Here is a 22,521-nt window from a genome sequence, read left to right on the forward strand (position 1 = left end):
ATACAACGCACTTGCTCTAAGCATATAAAAGATGGATTCGTTAACCTGCATATGGTCATCATGTCATCCAAACCCCCGTGTGCGCGTACCGTGCACGCATTCGCCTCGCGACCAGTTGCGGGTTTGATGGACGACGGTTGCATTGGACGTAGTAGTAAAAAACTGAAAGCTAACGCACTACGACACTTGCTACTTGCAGTGCTACTACCTACCTCTATGGGAGAGATTATACAATGTTTTGATCTCTGCGTGCGTTTTCCATATGGTTCCTTGGTTACTCCATGTGCGGTCCCGTGTCAAAGTGCGTGCTAGCCGCCTAGCCGGCGGCCTAGCTAATCGAACATTTCGAGGCCGTTTCCTTTCGCCAAACCAGCTTTGGCTCTGGCCTTTTGGGGTTCTGGTCGTGTGTGCAACGGGATCCTCGTTCTAGTCTAGAAGACGATCAATCGAGCTTTATTCATCGATCAACATCAGCTCCGGTCCACCGGTAGTTGCAGAACGAGGTCACGCACTATTTATCAAAGAACTGTCATTCAGCCCTAACTATTCTCTCCGTTCTGAAATGTAAGGCATTTTAGTTTGACATAAGTCAAATTAGAGTAATTAAATTTATAGAAAAATTAATAATATTTTGAATGTCAAATGAGAATAATTAGATCCATTATGAATTATATCTTTTAATTTACTTATTTGATGTGTTAGATGTTATTATTATTATTTTATAAATTTGATGAAATTTAGACTATTTTAACATAGGATAAATAAAATGACTTATATTAGGACGGATGGAGTAGTATGTAAGACTAGCTAGCTGTAGATCGCACTCGCACACCATCCAATTCATCAATGGACCATCAAGGGCACCAAATGTTTTGGCGAGTGTGCCCTGCAGGCCAGGCTAGATCGTCGTCTATCTAATTATACTAGCATGCTTTCACTCGTACGTCATCGCGCACGGACAAAAAAAAAGCCCAGGTCGATCAGTCACGCAAAAATTCCCTGGTATGAAGGCAACCTGCGGCAACCATATTGCACTACAGCCAAGTGATGGAAGACCAGCATGGGCAACCACGCACTATCGTGGGCTCACACGTACGCATGCGTCCCTACAAGAATGCTTGACTGGACGACCGGACCAAGAGCTAGACCTAGAGGAGGCTAGCACTTCAGTATATATATGAAGTCACTTGCTGGTAGTTATGATTATGTGTGGAGAGTCTCCACAGACCACAGTGACTTTATAAAGGAGTTTAATTAAGAACAGATATAGCAGTTCCAAGCTTTAGGTCACTAGGAAGTACAATCCCTCGTAAGCTTCTTTTAAAGATGATCCATCCTTCATAAGTAGCAAGCATCCTTCAACTTGTCGACCGAACACCCCCAAATCGATGGCCACTCACCTGGCTAACAACCTACGAGTATTCGAAGTTTCCATGCCAAAACAGCAGTGCAAAATGTTGGGAAAATCCACTTGCCTGGCCTTCCTAATGATTTGTCTTCACCCTCTCTTGCTGTGCTCGGCGGCGTCGGGGCCGTCGCAGCTGGGCGCCAGCTCCGCGCTCTCCGTGGAAGACCACGCGCGGCCCTTCCTCGTGTCCCCCGACGCCACCTTCTCCTGCGGCTTCCTGGAGGCCGGCGAGAACGCCTTCTCCTTCTCCGTCTGGTACACCGGCGCGGCGGACAAGACCGCCGTCTGGACGGCGAACCCCGGCGCGCCCGTCAACGGCAGGAGGTCCAGGATCACGTTCCGCCGTGACGGCGGCCTGGCTCTCACCGACGCCAACGGGACCGCGGTGTGGGAGAGCAAGACGAGCGGCGAGGGCCTCACCGTCTCCCTCCTCGACTCCGGAAACCTCGTCATCTCGGACCCGTCGGGCACCGCCGTGTGGCAGAGCTTCGACTGGCCGACGGACACGCTGGTCCCGTCGCAGCCGCTGACCAAGGAGACAACGCTGGTTTCGGGGTACTTCAGCCTCTACTACGACAACGACAACGTGCTCCGGCTCCGCTACGACGGCCCCGACACGTCGAGCATCTACTGGCCGTCTCCGGATTACAACGTGTTCGGTAACGGCCGGACATCGTACAACAGCTCGAGGATCGGCGTCCTCGACGACGACGGCGTGTTCCTGTCCAGCGACAACCTGGCAGCCCGTGCCTCCGACCTCGGCCCCGGCGTCAAGAGACGGCTGACCATCGAGCAGGATGGCAACGTGAGAATCCACAGCCTGAACGCGACGACCGGGGGCTGGACGGTGACATGGGCGGCGATGGCGCAGCCGTGCTCCGTGCACGGCGCGTGCGGCCAGAACGCGATCTGCGAGTACCAGCCGGGCCTCAGGTGCTCGTGCCTTCCCGGTTACGAGATGGTCGACCGGAAGGACTGGAGGAGAGGTTGCAGGCCCATGTTCAGCGTCACCAACTGCAGCCAGGGCCAGGCGCCGCCGGAAGGGCGGTTCAAGTTCGTCAAGGTGGCGCAGACCGACTTCTACGGCTACGACCTGGGGTACAACAGCTCTGTAACGTTCGAGCACTGCAAGAAGCTATGCTTGGAGATGTGCTCCTGCTCCGCCTTCTCCTACCGGCTTACAGGCACAGGCGTCTGCTACCCAAAAGGCACGCTCTTCAACGGCTACACATCTCCAAACTTCCCCGGGAGCATCTACATCAAGCTGCCTATCGATTTCGACGCCTCGGCGCAGCCGGTCGCTGCACATAGCTCCCAAGGCCTTGCCTGCAATCCGGACGGTCCCGAGATCATCCAGGGATATCCAGACACGTTCCGGAGACCCAGGAACAACGCGAAATGGTCGTACCTATTTGCGTTTGCCACGGTGCTGGGGGTTGTTGATGTCATCTTCATCGCAACAAGCTGGTGGTTCCTCTCCAGCAAGCAGAGCATTCCCAGCTCGCTGGAGGCAGGCTACCGGATGGTCACGGGCCAGTTCAGGAGGTTCACGTACCGGGAGCTCAAGGACGCCACGGGGAACTTCAAGGAAGAGATCGGTCGCGGCGGCTCCGGCGTCGTGTACCGCGGCGTGCTCGACGGAGGGAAGGTGGTGGCCGTGAAGAAGCTGACCAACGTGGCGGGAGGCGACGAGGAGTTCTGGGCGGAGATGACGGTGATCGGGCGGATCAACCACATGAACCTCGTCAGGATCTGGGGGTTCTGCTCCCAGGGCAAGCACAAACTGCTGGTGTACGAGTACGTGGAGAACGAATCGCTGGACAGGCATCTGTTCGACATGGATCGGACGGCCCTGCCATGGCGCGAGCGATATAGGATCGCGCTGGGCACGGCCAGGGGCCTCGCCTACCTCCACCACGAGTGCCTGGAGTGGGTCATCCACTGCGACGTGAAGCCGGAGAACATCCTGCTGACCCGGGAGTTCGACGCCAAGATCGCCGACTTCGGGCTCGCCAAGCTGTCCAAGAGGGACGGTGCCGGCGACAGCTTCCAGCTCTCCCACATGAGAGGGACGACGGGGTACATGGCGCCGGAGTGGGCTCGGAACGTGCCCGTCGATGCCAAGGTCGACGTGTACAGCTACGGCATCGTGCTGCTGGAGATCGTGATCGGGAGAAGGATCTCGGACCAGACGACGGCGGGCGGGGAGCGGCTGGAGATGTCGCAGATCGCCCAGGCGCTGAGGCAGGTGGTGGATACCGGGGACGTCGTGCCCTTGGTGGACGGCAGGCTGCAGGGGCAGTTCAATCCCCGGCAGGCCCTGGAAATGGTGCGGATTTCCTTGTCGTGCATGCAGGAGAGGAGCAACGCCAGGCCGACGATGGACGACATCGCCAAGGTTCTCACGGCGTGTGACGATGAGGACGAGCACCCCGCGTACCGGTCGTGATCGAGTTGTGTTGTGACCGCATGATACAACAAGTGTCCACCAAAATCTTACTACTCGACCTTTCTTTTGAAGCCTCCATGTAAAGCCACGTAAAATCCTACATGAACACTCGAGAAATTCTAGAAATTTTTTTAAAAAATAAAAATATTCTGCCATCAATCCGACAACTCTAATCATAATAATTATTGGATCTGTTATCTTTTTTAATAAATTAGTCACCTCTGTTATTATGAAAGTAGAATAAAATAATCTCTAAATATGTATCTAAATTACCCACCTCTATCATTATAAAAATAATCTAAAGTAACCTCCTAATCTTTATGTAAATTAGCCACCTATACTATTATAAAATAATGAAAATAACCCTCTAAATTTGCATATAAATTATTCAATTATGTCATTATTAATTTTCATAAGATGGTAAACCACCTTCAAATCTAGCCAAAAGGTCAAATTTGCCGGTTTTCTTGGATGGACTTTATTATCCGGTTTTGAAGTTAAAGGTTGAAAATCAAACTTTTTCGATAGTTCGAATGTGACCTCTTTTAGAGTGCTTATGAAAGTTAGAGTAGCACTCTCCTCCAAGTTAATTAATGTGACAACAACACAGTCGCTTGGTGTTGGGGATGCCACTTTCAGATCCCAGCCGGAGGTCTAAAACTGAAGGTCCAGCGTCGAAGGGAAACCTAAAGATGAGTATCCGATCAAGCAAAGTGCCCGCGTTGTTGCTGAAGGGTGTCACTGAAGGAAGCGACCGAAGAGGAAGGCGCAAAGAGGCGAACGTGATGAAGTTGAGCGATGGTTCACCGAAGACTCGCGGACTTGAACCTTCAACGTGTAATTAACTTCGGAAGAATATAGGCATATGAGCTGTAAAATAGTAAAAGAGGATAGGTCAGGAGGAAATAAATATGTACCCTTGGAATATTCGTAGAATATAGCAGTTGAAGGGATAAAAAGTTGTAATCTTCGGTGTTGAGTAGTTGGATGATCCTATAAATACCATGTGACTGATGGGATGGCTGATCCGAAGTGCGATTAATTCAAGAGGCTTTGGCATTCTAAGTTCATATGGTTTTGCCTTGTCTTGATACTTCGCTCCGAAGAGTATATTATCCACCGACATCGCTTTAATTTGATGAGGCTCAATACTTATCATCGGCAAACCTTAGTACTCACCGTAGCGGTGGCTTGCGAGTTGTGAGGTGACAGATGACGTGGAAAGGAACATATATGGCATGAAGATGCAGGCAACGAGAGTATATATATGAGTATATATAACATGGGCATGTGCCCACCTGAATATTGACCGTTGGATGCATTTTGGTCGATGTAGATTAAGGGCCTGTTTAGTTCCGGTGTAAAGGAAAAAAGTGTAAATGCAAAATTGCATGTGTAAAACTTTACACCTTTTTGCATTTACAGGTGTTTAGATAGCCAGGTTTTTGCGTTTACAGCTTTTTTGCGTTTACAGCTTTTTTGCGTTTACAGCTGTTTAGTTGGATGGCTCATTTTGCATTCTTGTGCATAGATGAACAGCAACGTTTGAAGGAAAGTACTTGTGTGCACACACTGATGAAGGAAAGTGTCCTTGAGCACACAAGTTGACACAACAACAGTATTTCAAGGCAACCACAACTCGAAATTAAAAAGCTGCAGTAGTACACGTCCTCACAAATTACAATAAAAAGTAAAAGTCTCGTTACATAATCACAGCTGAACCTCGATGCAACATATGGAGCGCAATTGTATCACGAAAGCCATTCATGTGTGGACATTCCAAATAACTGGGCGCAGGCTCGCATTTTGGCTGATCTTCATAGGCTTCATCAGGCACATAGTTATCATCAATATCACAGCGCCTAAAGTCTTTATCCCTAAACCCACTCTGCCTGATGAAATTATGCAGAGCCATGCACGCAACAATAATATGTGTTTGTGTTTGTGTTGGATAACAGGGTATTTTGGTGAGCATTCGCCACTTGTGCTTTAAAACTCCAAATGATCTTTCTACGACATTTCTAAGGGACGAATGTGCGTAGTTGAACATCTCCTCTTTACCTTGAGGTTCGTTGGCGTTTTGAAACTCTTGGAGATGGTACTTGCTGCCCTTGTAAGGAGCCAAGTAACCCGGTCGGTTCGGGTACCCCGAGTCCACCAGATAGTATTTGCCTGCAGCACCAAACACCTGTAAGCGTCAAGAAATTACCGTTAGAATTGCAAATGGAGCTTCATGTTAAAAGTGTACCTGGAGGGGGATGGGGAAATGCATTGTTGTACTTATTCATTGCATCATCAAAAACCCTCATATCATGTACCGATCCAGGCCAACCCGCGAGAACAAATGTAAACATCATGTCAAAGTCACAGACTGCCATCACATTTTGTGTTGTGATGCTCTTACGACACATGTACTGGACCAAAAGCTGTTGGGGCACCACGACAGGAATGTGAGTTCCATCTATTGCTCCAATACAATCCTTGAAGAATGGATCAAACCTATGGTGTATCAATCTGGGGTGCCTAGTTCTGAACTCTGGGTCTCTGGGTTTAATGATGTCAGCAGCAAGTTTGAGTAAAGACTTTAAAAAACCTTGTAAAACATGCTGTGAACCGTCCCCATGGATCTTTCAAATCTGTCCTCGGCTTGCCTTACTGACTGCGGAGCTCCAACCATCCACAGAAACATGCCTAAAGCCTCTATGGAGGTTGACTTTGCACTAGATGTCAAATCATATTTTTCTAGCAAAAGTTCGTGCCGATGGAAAATATTTGGGGGTATTCTAAACATGTTGTAGCATTTCTGTCTATTCAAAAGGACCCTCTCTACCCATTCCAGACCACTGAAGCCTACTGGTACTGTCCTATATATATTTCTACAGCAGTAGGTGTCAACATGCGTAGCTAGCTGAAACGTACCGTAAATGAAACCAATGTCTGCAGAATCATCCATGAATTGTGTTATCATGAAGTTTTCAAACTCCTCATCTAAATCTGCATCTTCGTTTCCCTCTTCTGAGCAATGAACCCCTTCCTGCAACAACAAAAGATTTGCAAGCAATCAGTCTTCAAGGTACAAATAATGAACACATGCAGCTCAGCAAAGGTAGGACTACGAACACATCGTGCACATAAGTACCATCGACCTAAGACCATCGACATACTCAGCATCCACATAAAAACCGACCACATAAACAGCATCCACATAAATATCTCCGAACACACAGCATTCATGGAAATTAATAGTTCAAATCCACGCACAGACACCACAAAGTTCAAAAGACAATGCAAAGATAGAAGGGTCTAGTCGACGACCCTAGCGTAGTGCTCAATAAGAGCCTTCCTTCCATGCGGAAGGGAGCGCAGGAAAAAGTAAGATGCACCCTTGTCCTGAGCAATCTTGAGCACACCAATCCACAGCTGCGCATTGTCCTCGGTGACACCACAGTCCCTTGCCGCTTCCATTATGGTGTCAAACTGTTTCTCCATCTTTGCTTCCTCGGCCTGCTTCACCTGCAGCCTCTTCGTCATGAAACCTTCCATGGCTGCATTCCTTTGGGTTTGTATCTCGTTGTGCAGCTGCATTTGGGACACCATGGCTCGGACTGCCGGGCTCTTCGTCTTCTTGTTGGGGCTCGTAGCAGTACTGCGTAGGCTTTGCGAGCTGTATCGTGTCCTCTTGCTTCCTGTGCTCTGCGGGGTCTGGAGGCCATGATCATCCTCTGAATCTTCCTCTTCATCATTTGGGGTGACGTCCACAGGATCCTCATCTCCAGGCACATATGAACTCGACCCATCAACGGCAACACCCATGAACATGCGGTCCAACTCGTCAAGGTAAATAGGCCAACCGGACTGCAGTTTTTTCCACTCAGGATGGCCCTGCTTTGTGCAATATGAATCATTAGTGTCAAATCAGTGTGTGCATTCTTGCAGTATAAGAAACTTGAAGTAATAGAATGCATAGGAGAAGTACCATTGTGTTCGCTCTCCACCAAGCCTCCGTGGCAACAACAGATCCATCCGGTCGGCGGCCAAGCCCTGAATCAGTGCGCAGTTGTTGTATGAACTGCCACAAACCCCTGAGCTGCCTATATCTGTTCCCAAACTGCGGTCTGTCATGCCAAAACCCAGTGGCGGCATAGAATCTAGACTGGATCTCTTTCCACCCATGCTTGTTCATCACACCCCTCACGCAGTTTCCGTTATCGATTTGGCTGCAGTAAATACGGCAAAAGGCTTGGGTATGTTCTGGACTCCACGCAGCCCTGTTGGTGTCGGCCTAAACAAAGCGATTATTAGCATGGAATTTACGCAGTGTCGCACAAGGTAATGCAATCAACAAACCGGACTACTGGTGCCCTCAAAATTGGTTCAAACACAACCTACATAGGGCAGTGAACCAACCGGGCAAGTGCTGTACCGAAATTAAGTGAAAAACAGCGTAAAACAGAACCTACAAAGGGCTGCCAACATCCCGCGCTAATGGTGCACCAAAAATTAGTAAAAACAGAGAACAACATAACCTACATATATTCGACAACTAACAACCCGCGCAAATGTTGCTCCACAATCAGTCAAACAGTACAAAACAGAACGTGCATTGGGCACTCAACAAACCCTCGCTATTGGCGCAACAAAAACTAGTAACTGCACTGATAAATGCAATGATAAACATAACCTACATAGGGCAATCAACAGTCCGGACTAATGTTGCACCACAATTTCGTAAAAACAGCACCTAATTAGTGATGACAAAGGTAAATTTACCTGCACGGCACGACGACGGCGACGGCCACCGCCTCTGGTTGCTTCGTTGGATGCCGACGTTTCATGTCGAGGGGGCGGCACCCTGCAGGCAGGTCTGCGGCGCCAAAGGGTGCAGACCCGCCGCCTTGTGCATATGGAGGTGCGGTCGCGCCACTGGTGCCTGATCGGCGGCGACCGCTGGCCCCGGCTCGGCCTTCTCCGCGGACGCTGCGTGGCCCGCGCAGGCTGAGGGTTCGGTTCTGGCCCCGTGGAGGAACACGAATGGGACAAGGACGGTCACTTCCCTGGACCTCGTCGCCGCGGAGAAGGTCTTGCACCTCCGACCACCCGTGCTCCGCGTTGAGGTCCAGGCCGTCGAAGTGGAGGCGGCTCGGCCGTAGGCTGCTCGATCCGCTGTGGGGGTAGGCGCCGGCCGATAAGCCGCCGTACCCACCGTCGGAGGACGACCCCGGGCCCATGGACAGGAAGTCCCGGGTTCCGCTGCCGCCGCCAAAAAGGTCGTCGTTGCCGTTGCCTCCGGCGTTGCAGTCGTCCTCCAGGCCGTAACCGCCGGCATCGTAGGCGTCCGCGTCGTAGTCGTCCATGGCCGCAGAGGTGCGCAGGTAGTCGTCCACGGCACGACGGCGGGGGAGGGGGGGTGGGGGAAGGGCCCTGTTGGGACCGGCACGCGGCGATGCTGGAGCTCGGCTGCCGTGGCAGGGGAGGGCCGGACGGCACGGCGGCGGCGGCGGGGGAGGGGCGGCGGGGGAGGGCCGGCGGGGGAGCAGCAGGCGGCGGGGGAGAGGCGGCAGGGGATGGGCGGCGGGGGAGGGGCGGCGGGGGAGGGCCGGCGGGGGAGCAGCAGGCGGGGAGCAGCAGGCGGGGGAGCAGCAGGCGGCGGGGGAGGGGCAGCGGGGGAGCAGCAGGCGGTGGGGGAGGGGCGGCGGGGGAGCAGCAGGCGGCGGGGAGGGGCGGCGGGGGGAGGGCCGGCTGGGGAGCAGCAGGCGGCGGGGGAGGGGCGGCGGGGGAGCAGCAGGCGGGGGAGGGGCGGCGGGGGAGCAGGCGGGGGAGCAGCAGGCGGCGGGGGAGGGCGGCGGGGGAGCAGCAGGCGGCGGGGGACGGGGCGGACGGCACGGCGGCGGCGGGGGAGCAGCAGGCGGCGGGGGACGGGGCGAGCGAGATAGGGTTCGGACTCGCGGAGCGGGCCGAGAGGAAATGGACGCAGGGCGCGGCGAGGGGAGCTGCGGGAGAGAATGCACGCGGCCCCATGCCCAAACGCAAAAATAAACGTCCCGACCCGTTTAGATTCCTAAACGCGAAAAGGTCCTAAACGCGAAATCTTTTTGCCTTTTTGCGTCGATCTAACAGGCCCTAAAGGTGGGGTGCTAACGGCGTCAGTAGGTGAATAGCACCAGGAGAAGTGAGAACGGGACAAAAGCAAGACAACAAAATACCATGAGTGCACTGATGCAAAGATAGCTAACGGAGCCTAACGGTGCCGGGTGAGGGCACCTGCCCACGCGGGCACGAAGTATTTTCCGCGCACTCGTTTGGTTTTTGTTGGAATGATTTTTTCACCTCTCGTTATTCCAAATGGATAAGCAGGACCAGGAATGTTGTATTTTTATTTGGTTGCACTATTCCATCTTTTGTGGTATATCTAGCATTATATTTTTGTATAAATTGGTTAAAATGGATTTGATTATTTCTCTTTTCCTATCATTATATTTACCCATTCATTGAATATGTATGTGTGGCATTTGCATGTGCATGAATAGTTGGGGTCTCTATCCTCGCAGGCAAAGGTTCAGTTTTGGTCAGCCAGATCGGCGGCTATAGACTGCAGCATAATCAATATATACTTAGATGCTACATTGCATTTGCTCAAAGCATATAAGATGGTCCAAATCGCTTGTGTGCGTACCGCATTCGCCTCGCAACCACAGCTGCTACTTTGTGTACTTTTATTTTTTTTAAAGATAATAAAATAGTTCATATCATAGCCTCTGCATCCAATGCAAAATATCTAGCCATTAATTTTTTTAGAAAAGCATGAAAATAAAAATAAAAAAACTTAAAAGCAAAGTCTATTACTAAGGGCCTGTTTAGTAGGATTCTGGAGCTGAACTCCACCAACTCCAAATAATTTTGTAGCCAAACACCCCAACTCCAAAAATCCATGGAGCTCCAAAACTCCGAAGACGTAGTTCAAATACATTTGGAGTTTTGGAGCACCTCTTTTGCAACTTCAGAAAGCTCGAATATGGATCTAGACGTGGAGTTGAGGGGTAATTACCCACCATTGCCACTTATTACACAGAAAATAATTCGTTTCTTTTTCCTTCCGCAGCCCCGCCGCCTGCTTCCCGTCCCGAGCCCCCCTCCCTCCCGACCGCGACTGCGCCTCCCTCCCCCACCGCACGCCCTTCCCGCCGCCGGCGCCCGTGGCTCTCCTCCCCGGCCGTGGTGCAGCTCCCTCCGCCGCCCCACGCCTAAGGGAACAGCTTCAGGCACGCGCCGCTGAGATCAGCACCCGAACGCCCTAACATCCCCCCACGCGAGAGGGAACAGCGGGAGCGTCCCTTCGGAGAAGCGGCGGAGTGGGGCAGCGATCGCCCATTGTTGCTGCTGGGGCTGCGGCAAGCAGCCGAGGACGGAGTTCCAACGGTTCTTGGGGTTGAGCCTAGGCAGCGCGGCGCTGATGGACGCTTGGTTCTGCAGGCTGTGTGCCCGCCAATGTTAGCCTGAACGATAAACGCTAAATAGTCGGTCACCTACCATTTAGCTATTTATTCGGACTAAATGTAGATTTAAATGGATTAAACAATCATTAAACGAGGTAAACGACTGATTAAATGGACACGATTGGCTACTGTGTATCGTTTACACGGCGTATACACGGACATGTAGGCAAACAGTGGCGCCCGCACCTGCTCCCGCAGCGCGGCGTCCTCCTCCTTGGTCCACGCCGACTTCTTCATCACCGCCGGACGCCAGCCCGAGAAAGAAGGCAGTCGCGATTTCATAGCTCCGGTGGTGGGGTGATGGATTCAACTCGGGAAGGGCTCAAATGGATCACTGAGGTTGTTGTGATGCCGGTGGTGCGAGAAATTGGATTGCTTTGGCTCGATGATGGCAAATTTGACGGTGGAATGAACTCAGGCTGAGGAGCCCCTACTACGGGCACGTGCTCTTGTTCGGGCGAAGCTGTTCTGCGGATGCGCCGCGAGGAGCATGGGGACCGCGCCGGGCGCCATGGATGTTCCTGTTCAGGTTGCTTTGAGAGGATAACATGTGGGACCATGTGTTAGGAAGAAAAAAGACAATCCACCCTCAAAAACTTTTTTCTAGAGTTGGGGGCACTCCCCGTGCCAAACGTCCCATCCAGCCAGCTCCAACTTGACCTAAAACTAATTACAGCTGGAGTTTTGAAGTAAAATAGAGTTGGAGCCATACCAAACGGACTCTGAATCGCCACCCGTTTTTTGCCAAATCTTGCATAGCCGTGATCTCTAAAACACGACAGGCTCTTGTTGTGTCCCGATCCTCAAGCAAATATGGGCGAACCTACGCCTAGGGGCACCTGGTCCGTGGCCGTGATGACCCAGTAACACCCAATACCTCCCTTTAATTTAGGCCTAAAATGAACAGCCCAATCCATAGACTTGGGCATGCGCATGCAACGCCCGTTCCTTGAAGGCAAAGGCAGCAGTTCAGCATGGCAGCATCGTAGGCTCGTAGCGCACGCGGCTGTCGCGAGTCGCGCCCGCGCCGGCGCGTCTGCCTGTCTGTTGCCACTGCCGCCGTCACCACCTGCCCGGCTGGTTCGCGGCGCGCCCGATTCAGCCGACCGCCAGCCGCCGGAGGCGCGGAGCTCTCGTCGCTCATGAAATTGCTCCTCATCGGCTCGCCCGCCGTTGGCAGCTTCGTCGCGTGCGTGCCGCCGGGCGCGAGCTAGTTTTGCCATAATTTTGGTCCTAGTTTTGACCAGTTCCTGGGTCCGCCACTGCGAGCAAGGCCTAATCCGTGGCTCTAAAAGAGGATCCGCAGACAAGATTGTTTGTGCACGTTATCAAAAATAATATCATTCAGGCTAAGTCAAACGGCCCATCAAACTGCAGTTACATCCATCAAGGTTACCCTCTTTCTTTCCACTTTTATTATCCCTTGAAGTCAAGATCCAAACATATATAGATGATATGATTAGGTTTATATAGGCCAAAGGTAGTAGAAATTATTCTCCAAATCAATCTAGTAATGTGATATTTAAACATTTCAAAATTCCATACCAACTTGCCGTTTTTTTATGGCCATCCACCGGTTCAGAAGCGATTTCTTTTAATCCGTGTGCGTGTTTCATGGTTTTCTGTAGGTCCAATTATTAATTGTATCACTGTTTATGCCATGTCTAATTGCTATTCTCCTAGCTGGCCTAATCGAATACTTCGAGCTTCTGGTTTCATCCAACAAGAGCCGATTTCCATTCGAGCCTACCTTAGCTCGTCTTTTTTTTAAAAAAAAAAAGAATCTGTACCACGGTATGACCGAACGATCGAAAGGTAGACCTAGAGAGGGACCAAGAGAAGGCTTAGGTCTTGTTTGGATCACCGAAAATTAAACTTTAGTCCGGATCAAATTTTAGGTGATTACAATATTAGGTAACTAAAATTTAGTTCATGTTTGTTTAGATCTATGAACTAAACTTTAGATGAGTAGGGGAGTAAATGGTTTTAAATTTTAGTTTAGATAATCTTAGGACCGGGCTCTAAAACAGTCAGACTCTAATCTTATATAATTTTAAGCTAAAAGTATATAAGAGTTAAATTGAATTGTGCAGAGAGCACTGGAGCCATGATCTGTTACCATATAAATATCTTTTTTACCCTTAGATTATAGTTTAGTTGTGCCTACATGCGCATAGTGAGTGTGCATAGTGAGAGGTAGTTTGGTCTTTTCGCAGTTCGCATGTTGGTTTAGTCCAAATTATATGGATTTTAAGGATTAATGGACCAAATTTTTATTAGGATAGAACTAAATTTTAATTTATATTCTAGTCCACTTATTTAGATAATGTAACGGAGCAGGCATACGCGATTGAAGACCTAAAGCGCGCAGGCATACGCGACTGAAGACCAACAAGACATTCGAGATCGACGACCAAGACCTCGCTCGCACGCACGCATGCGTTCGTACTGGTGGACCGAGAGTGCTGACCATATATGTAACCCCATGGCTGGTGCTGGTGCATATACATCATGTATATAACCCAATGCCGCAGGCAAACATTCTGGTGCTGTGTGGGCACGGGCAGATCACCTAGCTAGCACGCTCCGCTTTGTAGTCTCCCATTAGTGAGCACAACAACGTGGAAATTAAAGACGGCAAGATACGTAATCTGTCTAGCCTTCATCTTGCTGCTCGCCGTTGTGCCGTGCTCGTCGGCGTCGGCGCAGCTCATGCTAGGGGCCGGGTCCTCTCTGTCGGTGGAAGACCACGGGCGGCCGTTCCTGACTTCCTCCGATGGAACTTTCTTCTGCGGCTTCCAGGAGCCCGGCGACAACGCCTTCTCGTTCTCCGTCTGGTACACCGGCGCCGCGGAGAAGACCGCTGTCTGGACGGCGAACCCCGGCGTCCCGGTGAGTGGCCAGAGCTCTAGGATCTCGTTCCGCGGCGACGGGAACCTAGCCCTCGACAACGTCAACGGGACCACGGTGTGGGAGAGCAAGATGAGTGGCAGTGGCGGCGCCCTGACCATATCCCTCCTTGACACCGGCAACCTCGTGATCTTGGATCCGTCGTCGTCTACCGGCGGCGGCCGCGTTGTGTGGCAGAGCTTTGACTGGCCGACGGACACGCTGGTCCCGTCGCAGCCGCTCACCAAGGACAAGAAGCTGGTCGCGGGCTACTTCAACCTGCACTACGACAACGACAACGTGCTGCGGCTCCTCTACGACGGCCCAGAGGTATCGAGCAACTACTGGCCGAATCCGGATTATAGCCTGTTCGAGAACAACCGGATAGGCTACAACAGCTCGAGGATCGGTGTCCTCGATGACACCGGCGCGGCGTGTTCCGGTCCATCGACAACCTTGTGGTCGAAGCCTCCGACCTGGGCCCCGGCATCAAGCGACGGCTGACCATCGATCACGATGGCAACTTGAGAATCTACAGCCTGAACACGTCAACGGGAGGCTGGACGGTCTCGTAGGCGGCACTGCAGCAACCGTGCTCCACGCAAGGGCTGTGCGGCGAGAACGCGATCTGCGAATACCAACCAAGTCTCAGATGCTCGTGCTTGCCGGGATACGAGATGGTCAACCCGCGGGACTGGAGCGAAGGCTGCAAGCCAATGTTCAGCTCCAGCCCCAGCAGCTGCGGCATCCATGCTACGTCGCCGAAGAAGTTTAAGTTCGTCGAGCTGCAAGACACCAACTTCTACGGATACGACTTGGCGTACAACAGCTCTGTTTCGTTCGAGGACTGCAAGAAACTATGCCTGGAAATGTGCTCGTGCGCCGCCTTCTCTTACCGGCTTACGGGCACAGGCTTCTGCTACGCAAAAGGCACGCTCTTCCACGGCTACAGATCTCCAGATTTCCCCGGGAGCATGCACCTCAAAGTTCCTTACAGTTTCGACACGTCAGCAACCTCGGTTTATGCACGGGGCACCGCAGGCCTTGCTTCCAATCCTAACGATCCCGTTCCCGTGGCGCTCATACAAAGTGCAGAAAAGCAACACAAATTTGTCATACTACTAGCCTATCAACCAGGCTAATTGGAATTAATATAAAAATAAAATTTATAGCTAATAATTATAATTATCTATCCCATTCTCTCTTTCATCTATTAAATATTCTAACGTACTATGCTCCTGTTGCCGCAAAAAAATTAACCCGATGATGATTCCTCATGCGCAGCACATTGGCTTAGGAGATCTGCTTAACTCTAGTACATGTCATTAGCTTCTTGAGGTTCATGGCGTGCCAGTCAGTTTGACCATTCAACTGACAAGGTATGTGTAACGACAAGGTATATAACGACATCATATTGGCCGGTTAATAAATCACAATGCTTAGCCGATACGACACTTGGACAAGTATTATATATGAAGATCTATCGGCTAAATGATAGAATTGAAGTACACAGAGCCAACGATCAAGGGTCGATGCGATAATTAAACATTTAGATGCCCATCGACCGGTAATTAAATTAAGAAACTGAGCAATCGCCGAACAAATAAATCGTTACAAATAGGACTAATAAGCTCATGACAATTATTAATCTAGTGTCACCACCAGTCGGATCGGACCTAACTGAGACAACGCTGGCAGCAGGGCGGTAGACTTAAAAGTCACTAGCCGATGAATCTAAATGCGACGAGATAAAAGTTCGGTAACAGCTCAGTAAAAGTCAAGATAAGAAACTATCGGCTAATGAGAACTAATCTGATGCTTTCATTAATAAAATCAATTTTTTGCTAGCAGCTAAGTAACAGATTCAATAAATATAAGCCGATAGATCTAAACAAGGCCAAGATAATAAGATAATTGTCATCCTATCAAATCTAGCGAGAGATCGAACATGCAGCCTTACGAGATATGATAAGAATCGATAACTCATAGATGAACTAGATGAAATTACAGCGATGCGCCAGTAATTAAAGCCTAGAGCACCTAAGGATGGTGATGCTTGTAAGCAAACCGGAGGTCGAGGCGATGCAACCCTCTTCATCGAAGAAGATGCTGAGTAGCTACATTACTCTTACTCGTAGGATTTGACATTGAGCTAAGAAGAAAATTGTATTGATTTATTGATCGAGAGATAATTTTATGGTGCATATTTATAGTCTGGACTAATGACTTCTGGTTGAGCCGTACAAGAACTTGCCTAACAAAAAATATCTAAATAAAAAAGAAATATTAAGATATATGGACTCTAATTTTTCTTTTGTAGAGTTCTTTCTAATAAAATTTTCTTGACCGATCATGTTCTTCCTTGATATTAAATCATCGGCTTCCTTCCATATACTCCATTAGCTATAAAATTACCAAATTTTGGTGCGGACAACTCTAAAGATATATACCCATCATTATCTAGTTGTAATATGTTTAGTTAGTAACAATATTTTTCACTTTGTATCACACCTCCATATGTATTTGATATATATTTAATTGAATCATCTATTTAAGCTATGCGAACAATATAAAAATTAGTATTCTTATATCTTCCCCATACATGACACATATTATGGGTAGTATTTTTATATAAGTAATAACATAAATAATATATTAATAATGATACATATAGTAATTTAGAATTTTATATTGGTGCACTTTAAGATTTTGTTTTAGATTCAGATTTAGGAGTTACTTTAACTTTTAACAATAACATAATGAGATAAATTACTTACAAACTCAGGGGTTTATTTGATATTATTTTTATAATGACATATGTGGGTAATTTGCATGAAGATTAGGGGGTTACTTTATATTATTTTTATAATGGTAGATGTGGGTAATTTATATACATATTTAGGGGGTTCTTTAGCATATTTTTATAATAGTAGAGGTGGATAATTTATTAGAGAAAATAATAGATTCATGGCTATTATAATTAGAGTTGTTGGATTGACGTGGATTTTCTGGATGTTTATATATTTTTGAGAATTTTTAGGATTTTTGTATTTTTTAAGTGTCTATCTAGGTAGCTTCACATAGAGACTTTTTTAAAAGTAATAGTAAGATTTGCAATGATATTGGGTGGTTTCGAGCTGTGTCGGATCTGTTGCATTGCAAGAGGTCCATGGGCTGCTCGTCGCTCGCCAGTACTTCGTCTTCCTTGCTGGATATCAAAGTCCGATAGCAAATCAAAGTTCAACGGATCAGCACGGGACGCGTGGAGTGACCTTTGAACGAATTCTTCCCCTTTGTGCCTGCAGAGAGCTTTTTGGATCTGCGCCAGCACCAAGATGATGGCTTCGCAAATTTGCTAGTCCGCAATCTGCCTTCAAAAAATACTGTTATAACAGCCATCCGTTCTACTCGTTTGCCATTCGGTACACTTGAACGGTACTAATCCTGTTGAAACTCGATCTATGCAGGTAAGAAGACCGAAGTACCTTGTTGGAAGAGTAAAACAGAGAAAGACACTCTTCTCTCTCCCGTTCTCCTGCTCCCCAAAGTCCTCTCCTTTCTCTCCCGTTCTCCTGCTCTGTGAGTGTGTCTCCATGGATCCGCCGGTGCAGCAGCAGCAGGGGCCACCGGATCCACCACCGGTGCAGCAGCAGCAAGGGCCACCCATTCATCTGCTGCAGAGCCAGCCGAATCCACCACCGGCGCAGCAGCAGCAGCAGGAGTTACCAGAGCTGCAGTAGCTAGAGCCGACGGTGGCAGGGTCGATGGCGGATCTCAGGGACGGCGGCAGGGTCGACGGCGGGCTGCGGGGCGTGCGGCAGGAGCTGGGGGGCGGACGATGGGAGCTGGGTGTCCGCACATTAGATTGGAGTCAAAAGTAATTGCTGCGATAAAATTTTTTGGATGGCAAATAAGTAGTGTGGATGGCTGTTATAACTGTATTTTTGCAAAGGCAAGTTGCGGACTAGCAAATTTGCGAAACCATCGTCTCGATGCGGGCGCAGATCCAAAAAGCTCGCCTGCGGATGGACAGGACTTGCTAATTGCTATGCTTTGGTCTACTTTTAGCAGAACAAGCAGGTCACGGCGGATCGCCTTGTTGAGGGTCGTCCAGGTTGGCAGGCGATGGCTACTCATCGATCAGCTCGATTATTTGAGAACGTAACATCAGAATGAATATAGAAGAGGAGCAAGCTAGAAGGGTGGCTAGCTGACCGTGCTGCTAGCTTGTTGCATTGCCATTGCTATCTTATCTTCTCTCAATGATCTCATGGCCCGCGCCCGTCTCTTTCTTGGTCTCGGTCTTTGTTTCTTCCGGTGGTCCGCAGGGCCAGCAAGAAAAGTCCCAAATCACGGCCTTACTAATACTTACAAAAAGGATTGACGTCAACCTTCAGCAGCCTCTCTCGATCTTCGTTGCCATGCATGCTATTGTTCAGTTTGTTGCCAATCAAGTGGACTAGAAATGACGCGCTTATGCGACTTTCTGACGACTAGCTACCACTACATGCTATTTTTCAGTTTGTTGCCAATAATCAACTGGACTAGAAATTAACACAAATGGAGGCATCGCATATCTGTAAGGGCATCGAACAGTTTGGTAAGAGCATGCCAAACTTCATTGATCAAACGGTAATCTGGACCACAATTTTGTTCGGATACCAAAGTTTCAGTTCCCCGGAATCATCGATGTAGTCTACTGCAACTGCAACCATACGGCGTACCGCATACGATGGGGAAGACCAGCAATGACCTTCCAGATCGACTGAGACCACGGACGCCCCCACGCGTTGTTCACAGGCCGTGGACGGCGGGCTAGATCTGGAGAGGGACCATGAGCAGTGCTGAAGCATACTATACATGTAACAACCCCATGCACGAACGTTCGTGCATAAGCACACCATCGTGGAGAGATGGAAAGGTACGGGACCTGTCTACTAGCCTTCATCTTGCTGTTCGCCGTCGTGCCGCGCCCGTCGGCGTCGGCGCCAGCGGCAGAGCACACGCTAGGCACCGGCTCCTCTCTGTCCGTGGAAGACCGCGCGCGGCCGTTCCTGACTTCCCCCGACGGCACTTTCTCCTGCGGCTTCCATGAGTCCGGCGAGAACGCCTTCTCGTTCTCCGTCTGGTACACCGCCGCCGCGGAGAAGACCGCTGTCTGGACGGCGAACCCGGGCGCCCCCGTGAACGGCCGGGGCTCTAGGATCTCGTTCCGCCGCGACGGGGGCCTGGCCCTCGACGACGCCAACGGGACCACGGTGTGGGAGAGCAAGACGAGTGGCAGCGGCGGCGCCGCCCTGACCATCTCCCTCCTCGACACCGGCAACCTCATCATCTCTGACCCGTCCGCCGCCGGCCGCGCCGTGTGGCAGAGCTTCGACTGGCCGACGGACACGCTGCTCCCGTCGCAGCCGCTCACCAAGCACATGAAGCTCGTCGCGGGCTACTTCAGCCTCTACTACGACAACGACAACGTGCTGCGGCTCCTGTACGACGGCCCCGAGATATCGAGCATCTACTGGCCAAATCCGGGCAATAATCCGTTCGACAACGGCCGGACACCATACAACAGCTCGAGGATCGGCGTCCTCGACGCCAACGGCGCGTTCCTGTCGAGCGACAACCTGGGAGTGAATGCCTCCGACCTCGGCCCCGGCGTCAAGAGACGGCTCACCATCGAGCAGGACGGCAACGTGAGAATCTACAGCCTGAACGCGTCGACAGGGGGCTGGGCGGTGACATGGGCGGCGCTGGCGCAGCCGTGCTCCGTGCACGGGCTGTGCGGCCCGAACGCGACCTGCGAGTACCAGCCGAGACTCAGATGCTCGTGCGCGCCGGGGTACGAGATGGTGGACCCGCGGGACTGGCGAAAGGGTTGCAGGCCCATGTTCAGCGTCACCAACTGCAGCCTGCAGCAGGCGTCGCCGGAGCAGCAGCCACGGTATAAGTTCGTCAAGATGGCGCACACTGACTTCTACGGCTACGATCTGTGGTTCTACCAATCCGTCACGTTCGCGTACTGCAAGAAGATCTGCTCGGAGATGTGCTTGTGCATCGGCTTCTCCTACAAGTTTCAAGGCCAGGGCGTCTGCTACCCGAAAAGCGTGCTGTTCAACGGCTTCACGTCCTCAGCGTTCCCCGGGAACATCTACATCAAAGTACCAATAGATTTCAACGCCTCGGCGCCTCCGGTCAGCGCACGGAGCACCGCAGGCATAGCCTGCGATCCTACCGTTCCCGTGATCGTCCAAGAGTCGGGCACGTTTGGGAGATCCGGAAACGGCACCGAGTGGCCGTACTTGTTTGCGTTCGCCGGAGTGCTGGGACTTCTCGATCTGATCTTCATCGCGACGGGGTGTTGGTTCCTCTCCAGCAAGCAGAGCATTCCCAGCTCGCTGGAGGCAGGCTACCGGATGGTCACGGGCCAGTTCAGGAGGTTCACGTACCGGGAGCTCAAGGACGCCACGGGGAACTTCAAGGAAGAGATCGGCCGCGGCGGCTCCGGCATCGTGTACCGCGGCGTGCTCGACGGAGGGAAGGTGGTGGCCGTGAAGAAGCTGACCAACGTGGCGGGAGGCGACGAGGAGTTCTGGGCGGAGATGACGGTGATCGGGCGGATCAACCACATGAACCTCGTCAGGATCTGGGGGTTCTGCTCCCAGGGCAAGCACAAACTGCTGGTGTACGAGTACGTGGAGAACGAATCGCTGGACAGGCACCTGTTCGACATGGATCGGACGGCCCTGCCATGGCACGAGCGATATAGTATCGCGCTGGGCACGGCCAGGGGCCTCGCCTACCTCCACCACGAGTGCCTGGAGTGGGTCATCCACTGCGACGTGAAGCCGGAGAACATCCTGCTGACCCGGGAGTTCGACGCCAAGATCGCCGACTTCGGGCTCGCCAAGCTGTCCAAGAGGGACGGCGCCGGCGACAGCTTCCAGCTCTCCCACATGAGAGGGACGACGGGGTACCTGGCGCCGGAGTGGGCTCGGAACGTGCCCGTCGATGCCAAGGTCGACGTGTACAGCTACGGCATCGTGCTGCTGGAGATCGTGATCGGGAGCAGGATCTCGGACCAGACGACGGCGGGCGGGGAGCGGCTGGAGATGTCGCAGATCGCCCAGGCGCTGAGGCAGGTGGTGGATACCGGGGACGTCGTTCCCTTGGTGGACGGCAGGCTGCAGGGGCAGTTCAATCCCCGGCAGGCCCTGGAAATGGTGCGGATTTCCTTGTCGTGCACGCAGGAGAGGAGCAACGACAGGCCGACGATGGACGACATCGCCAAGGTTCTCACGGCGTGTGACGATGAGGACGAGCACCCCGCGTACAGGTCATGACTCGTGAGCTCCCGATAAGATGTCATTGAATTGTAGTTTTAGTACTTTGGAAATTGTAAGGTCTGTCCCTGCAAAATCTCTTCAGGGTTACACTAGCAAAATCAATTGGTTGATGATGTTTAGAGCGTATTAATTTTTTATGCGTGTTTCTGATGCAATTTTTCAGAGCCTATTTTATCGGAATAACGAGATGCAAATCTCAAACAGAACTTTCTGTACTGGCTAATACTCACACGAAAATTGCAATAAGAAATGTCTTAGGCTCTCTGAAGCTAGCAGGCTGGCATATAAGCCCATTAAAGTTAGAGTTAGGGACGTAAAAAGACCCGTCAAACAATATTGCTGAGCGGCAAAGACCGCTAATAATAAGAGGTCGCGCGCGGGTAGAATCCCGCGCGTCGCAGAAGCACCCCGCCGGCCCAAATCAGCACCCCATCAGCTCAAATTGCACATGCTCACGGCTCATGAAGGCAGGCAACATTATTGGTGGTTTCTTTTTTCATTTTTCTTTATTCATTCATTTGGAACAATTGTTCCAGAAGACAGAATATTTTTTATTATGTTGGAATAATATTCCAGAAGGCGGAATATTTTTTTATTATGTTGGAACAATATTCCAGAAGTCGGAATATTTTTTTCATTATGTTGGAACAATTGTTACAACTTAAAAAAATTTATTCCATGTTAAAAAGAATGTTCCACCAAAAAAACATCCAAATGTATTCAAGTGAAATCTTATTTTGAAGATTTTATAACACAGTGGTGCAGTCAGATTTTGATTTGCATATACGGTTTGGGAAAACCCTGTTTGACATAGCTTCAGCTCGTCCTAAAATGGCTCTTGAAGGAGCAGCTCTCTGATGAAGCTGAAACTATGTTTTGGCGAAATGTAGGTCTGCGGAAGAAGCTGGGTGAAGCTACGATTTCTAGCTGCTCCTCCTC

The 22,521-nt window shown here is 50.7% G+C and overlaps 2 protein-coding genes across 3 annotated transcripts; one reads left to right on the forward strand and one right to left on the reverse strand.

Annotated features, from left to right (window-relative positions):
• The first annotated feature begins 1,219 nt into the window (after positions 1–1,219).
• Positions 1,220–21,712, forward strand: LOC112895720 (putative receptor protein kinase ZmPK1). 2 transcript variants are annotated; one of them, XM_025963717.1, is made up of 2 exons: positions 1,220–3,806; positions 21,529–21,712. In XM_025963717.1, exons 1-2 carry the CDS (start codon positions 1,389–1,391, stop codon positions 21,577–21,579), a joined length of 2,469 nt encoding a protein of 822 aa, XP_025819502.1. In that variant the 5' UTR covers positions 1,220–1,388; the 3' UTR covers positions 21,580–21,712. The 2 variants fall into 2 exon arrangements, with proteins under 2 accessions (XP_025819502.1, XP_025819503.1); XM_025963718.1 differs by lacking the exon at positions 21,529–21,712 and adding an exon at positions 4,497–4,801.
• On the reverse strand, positions 5,789–7,459 carry LOC112895721. Its single transcript, XM_025963719.1, has 3 exons — positions 7,173–7,459; positions 6,777–6,891; positions 5,789–6,045 (listed from the first exon to the last, which is right to left on the reverse strand). Exons 1-3 carry the CDS (start codon positions 7,452–7,454, stop codon positions 5,915–5,917), a joined length of 528 nt encoding a protein of 175 aa, XP_025819504.1. The 5' UTR covers positions 7,455–7,459; the 3' UTR covers positions 5,789–5,914.
• Positions 21,713–22,521: the final 809 nt, after the last annotated feature.

The sequence above is a fragment of the Panicum hallii genome, chromosome 5 (genome assembly GCF_002211085.1).
Source record: "Panicum hallii strain FIL2 chromosome 5, PHallii_v3.1, whole genome shotgun sequence".
NCBI classification, from domain to species: Eukaryota; Viridiplantae; Streptophyta; class Magnoliopsida; order Poales; family Poaceae; genus Panicum; species Panicum hallii.

Coding starts and splice junctions, on each gene's coding strand:
- LOC112895720 (XM_025963717.1), top strand. CDS start 1,389: ATGGCCACTCACCTGGCTAACAACCTACGAGTATTCGAAGTTTCCATG. Junction 3,807..21,528: donor CGATGGACGACATCGCCAAG/GTTCTCACGGCG, acceptor GACATCGCCAAG/GTTCTCACGGCGTGTGACGA.
- LOC112895721 (XM_025963719.1), bottom strand. CDS start 7,454: ATGGTGTCCCAAATGCAGCTGCACAACGAGATACAAACCCAAAGGAAT. Junction 6,892..7,172: donor TTATTGAGCACTACGCTAGG/GTCGTCGACTAG, acceptor TTGTTGTTGCAG/GAAGGGGTTCATTGCTCAGA. Junction 6,046..6,776: donor AGACATTGGTTTCATTTACG/GTACGTTTCAGC, acceptor TGACGCTTACAG/GTGTTTGGTGCTGCAGGCAA.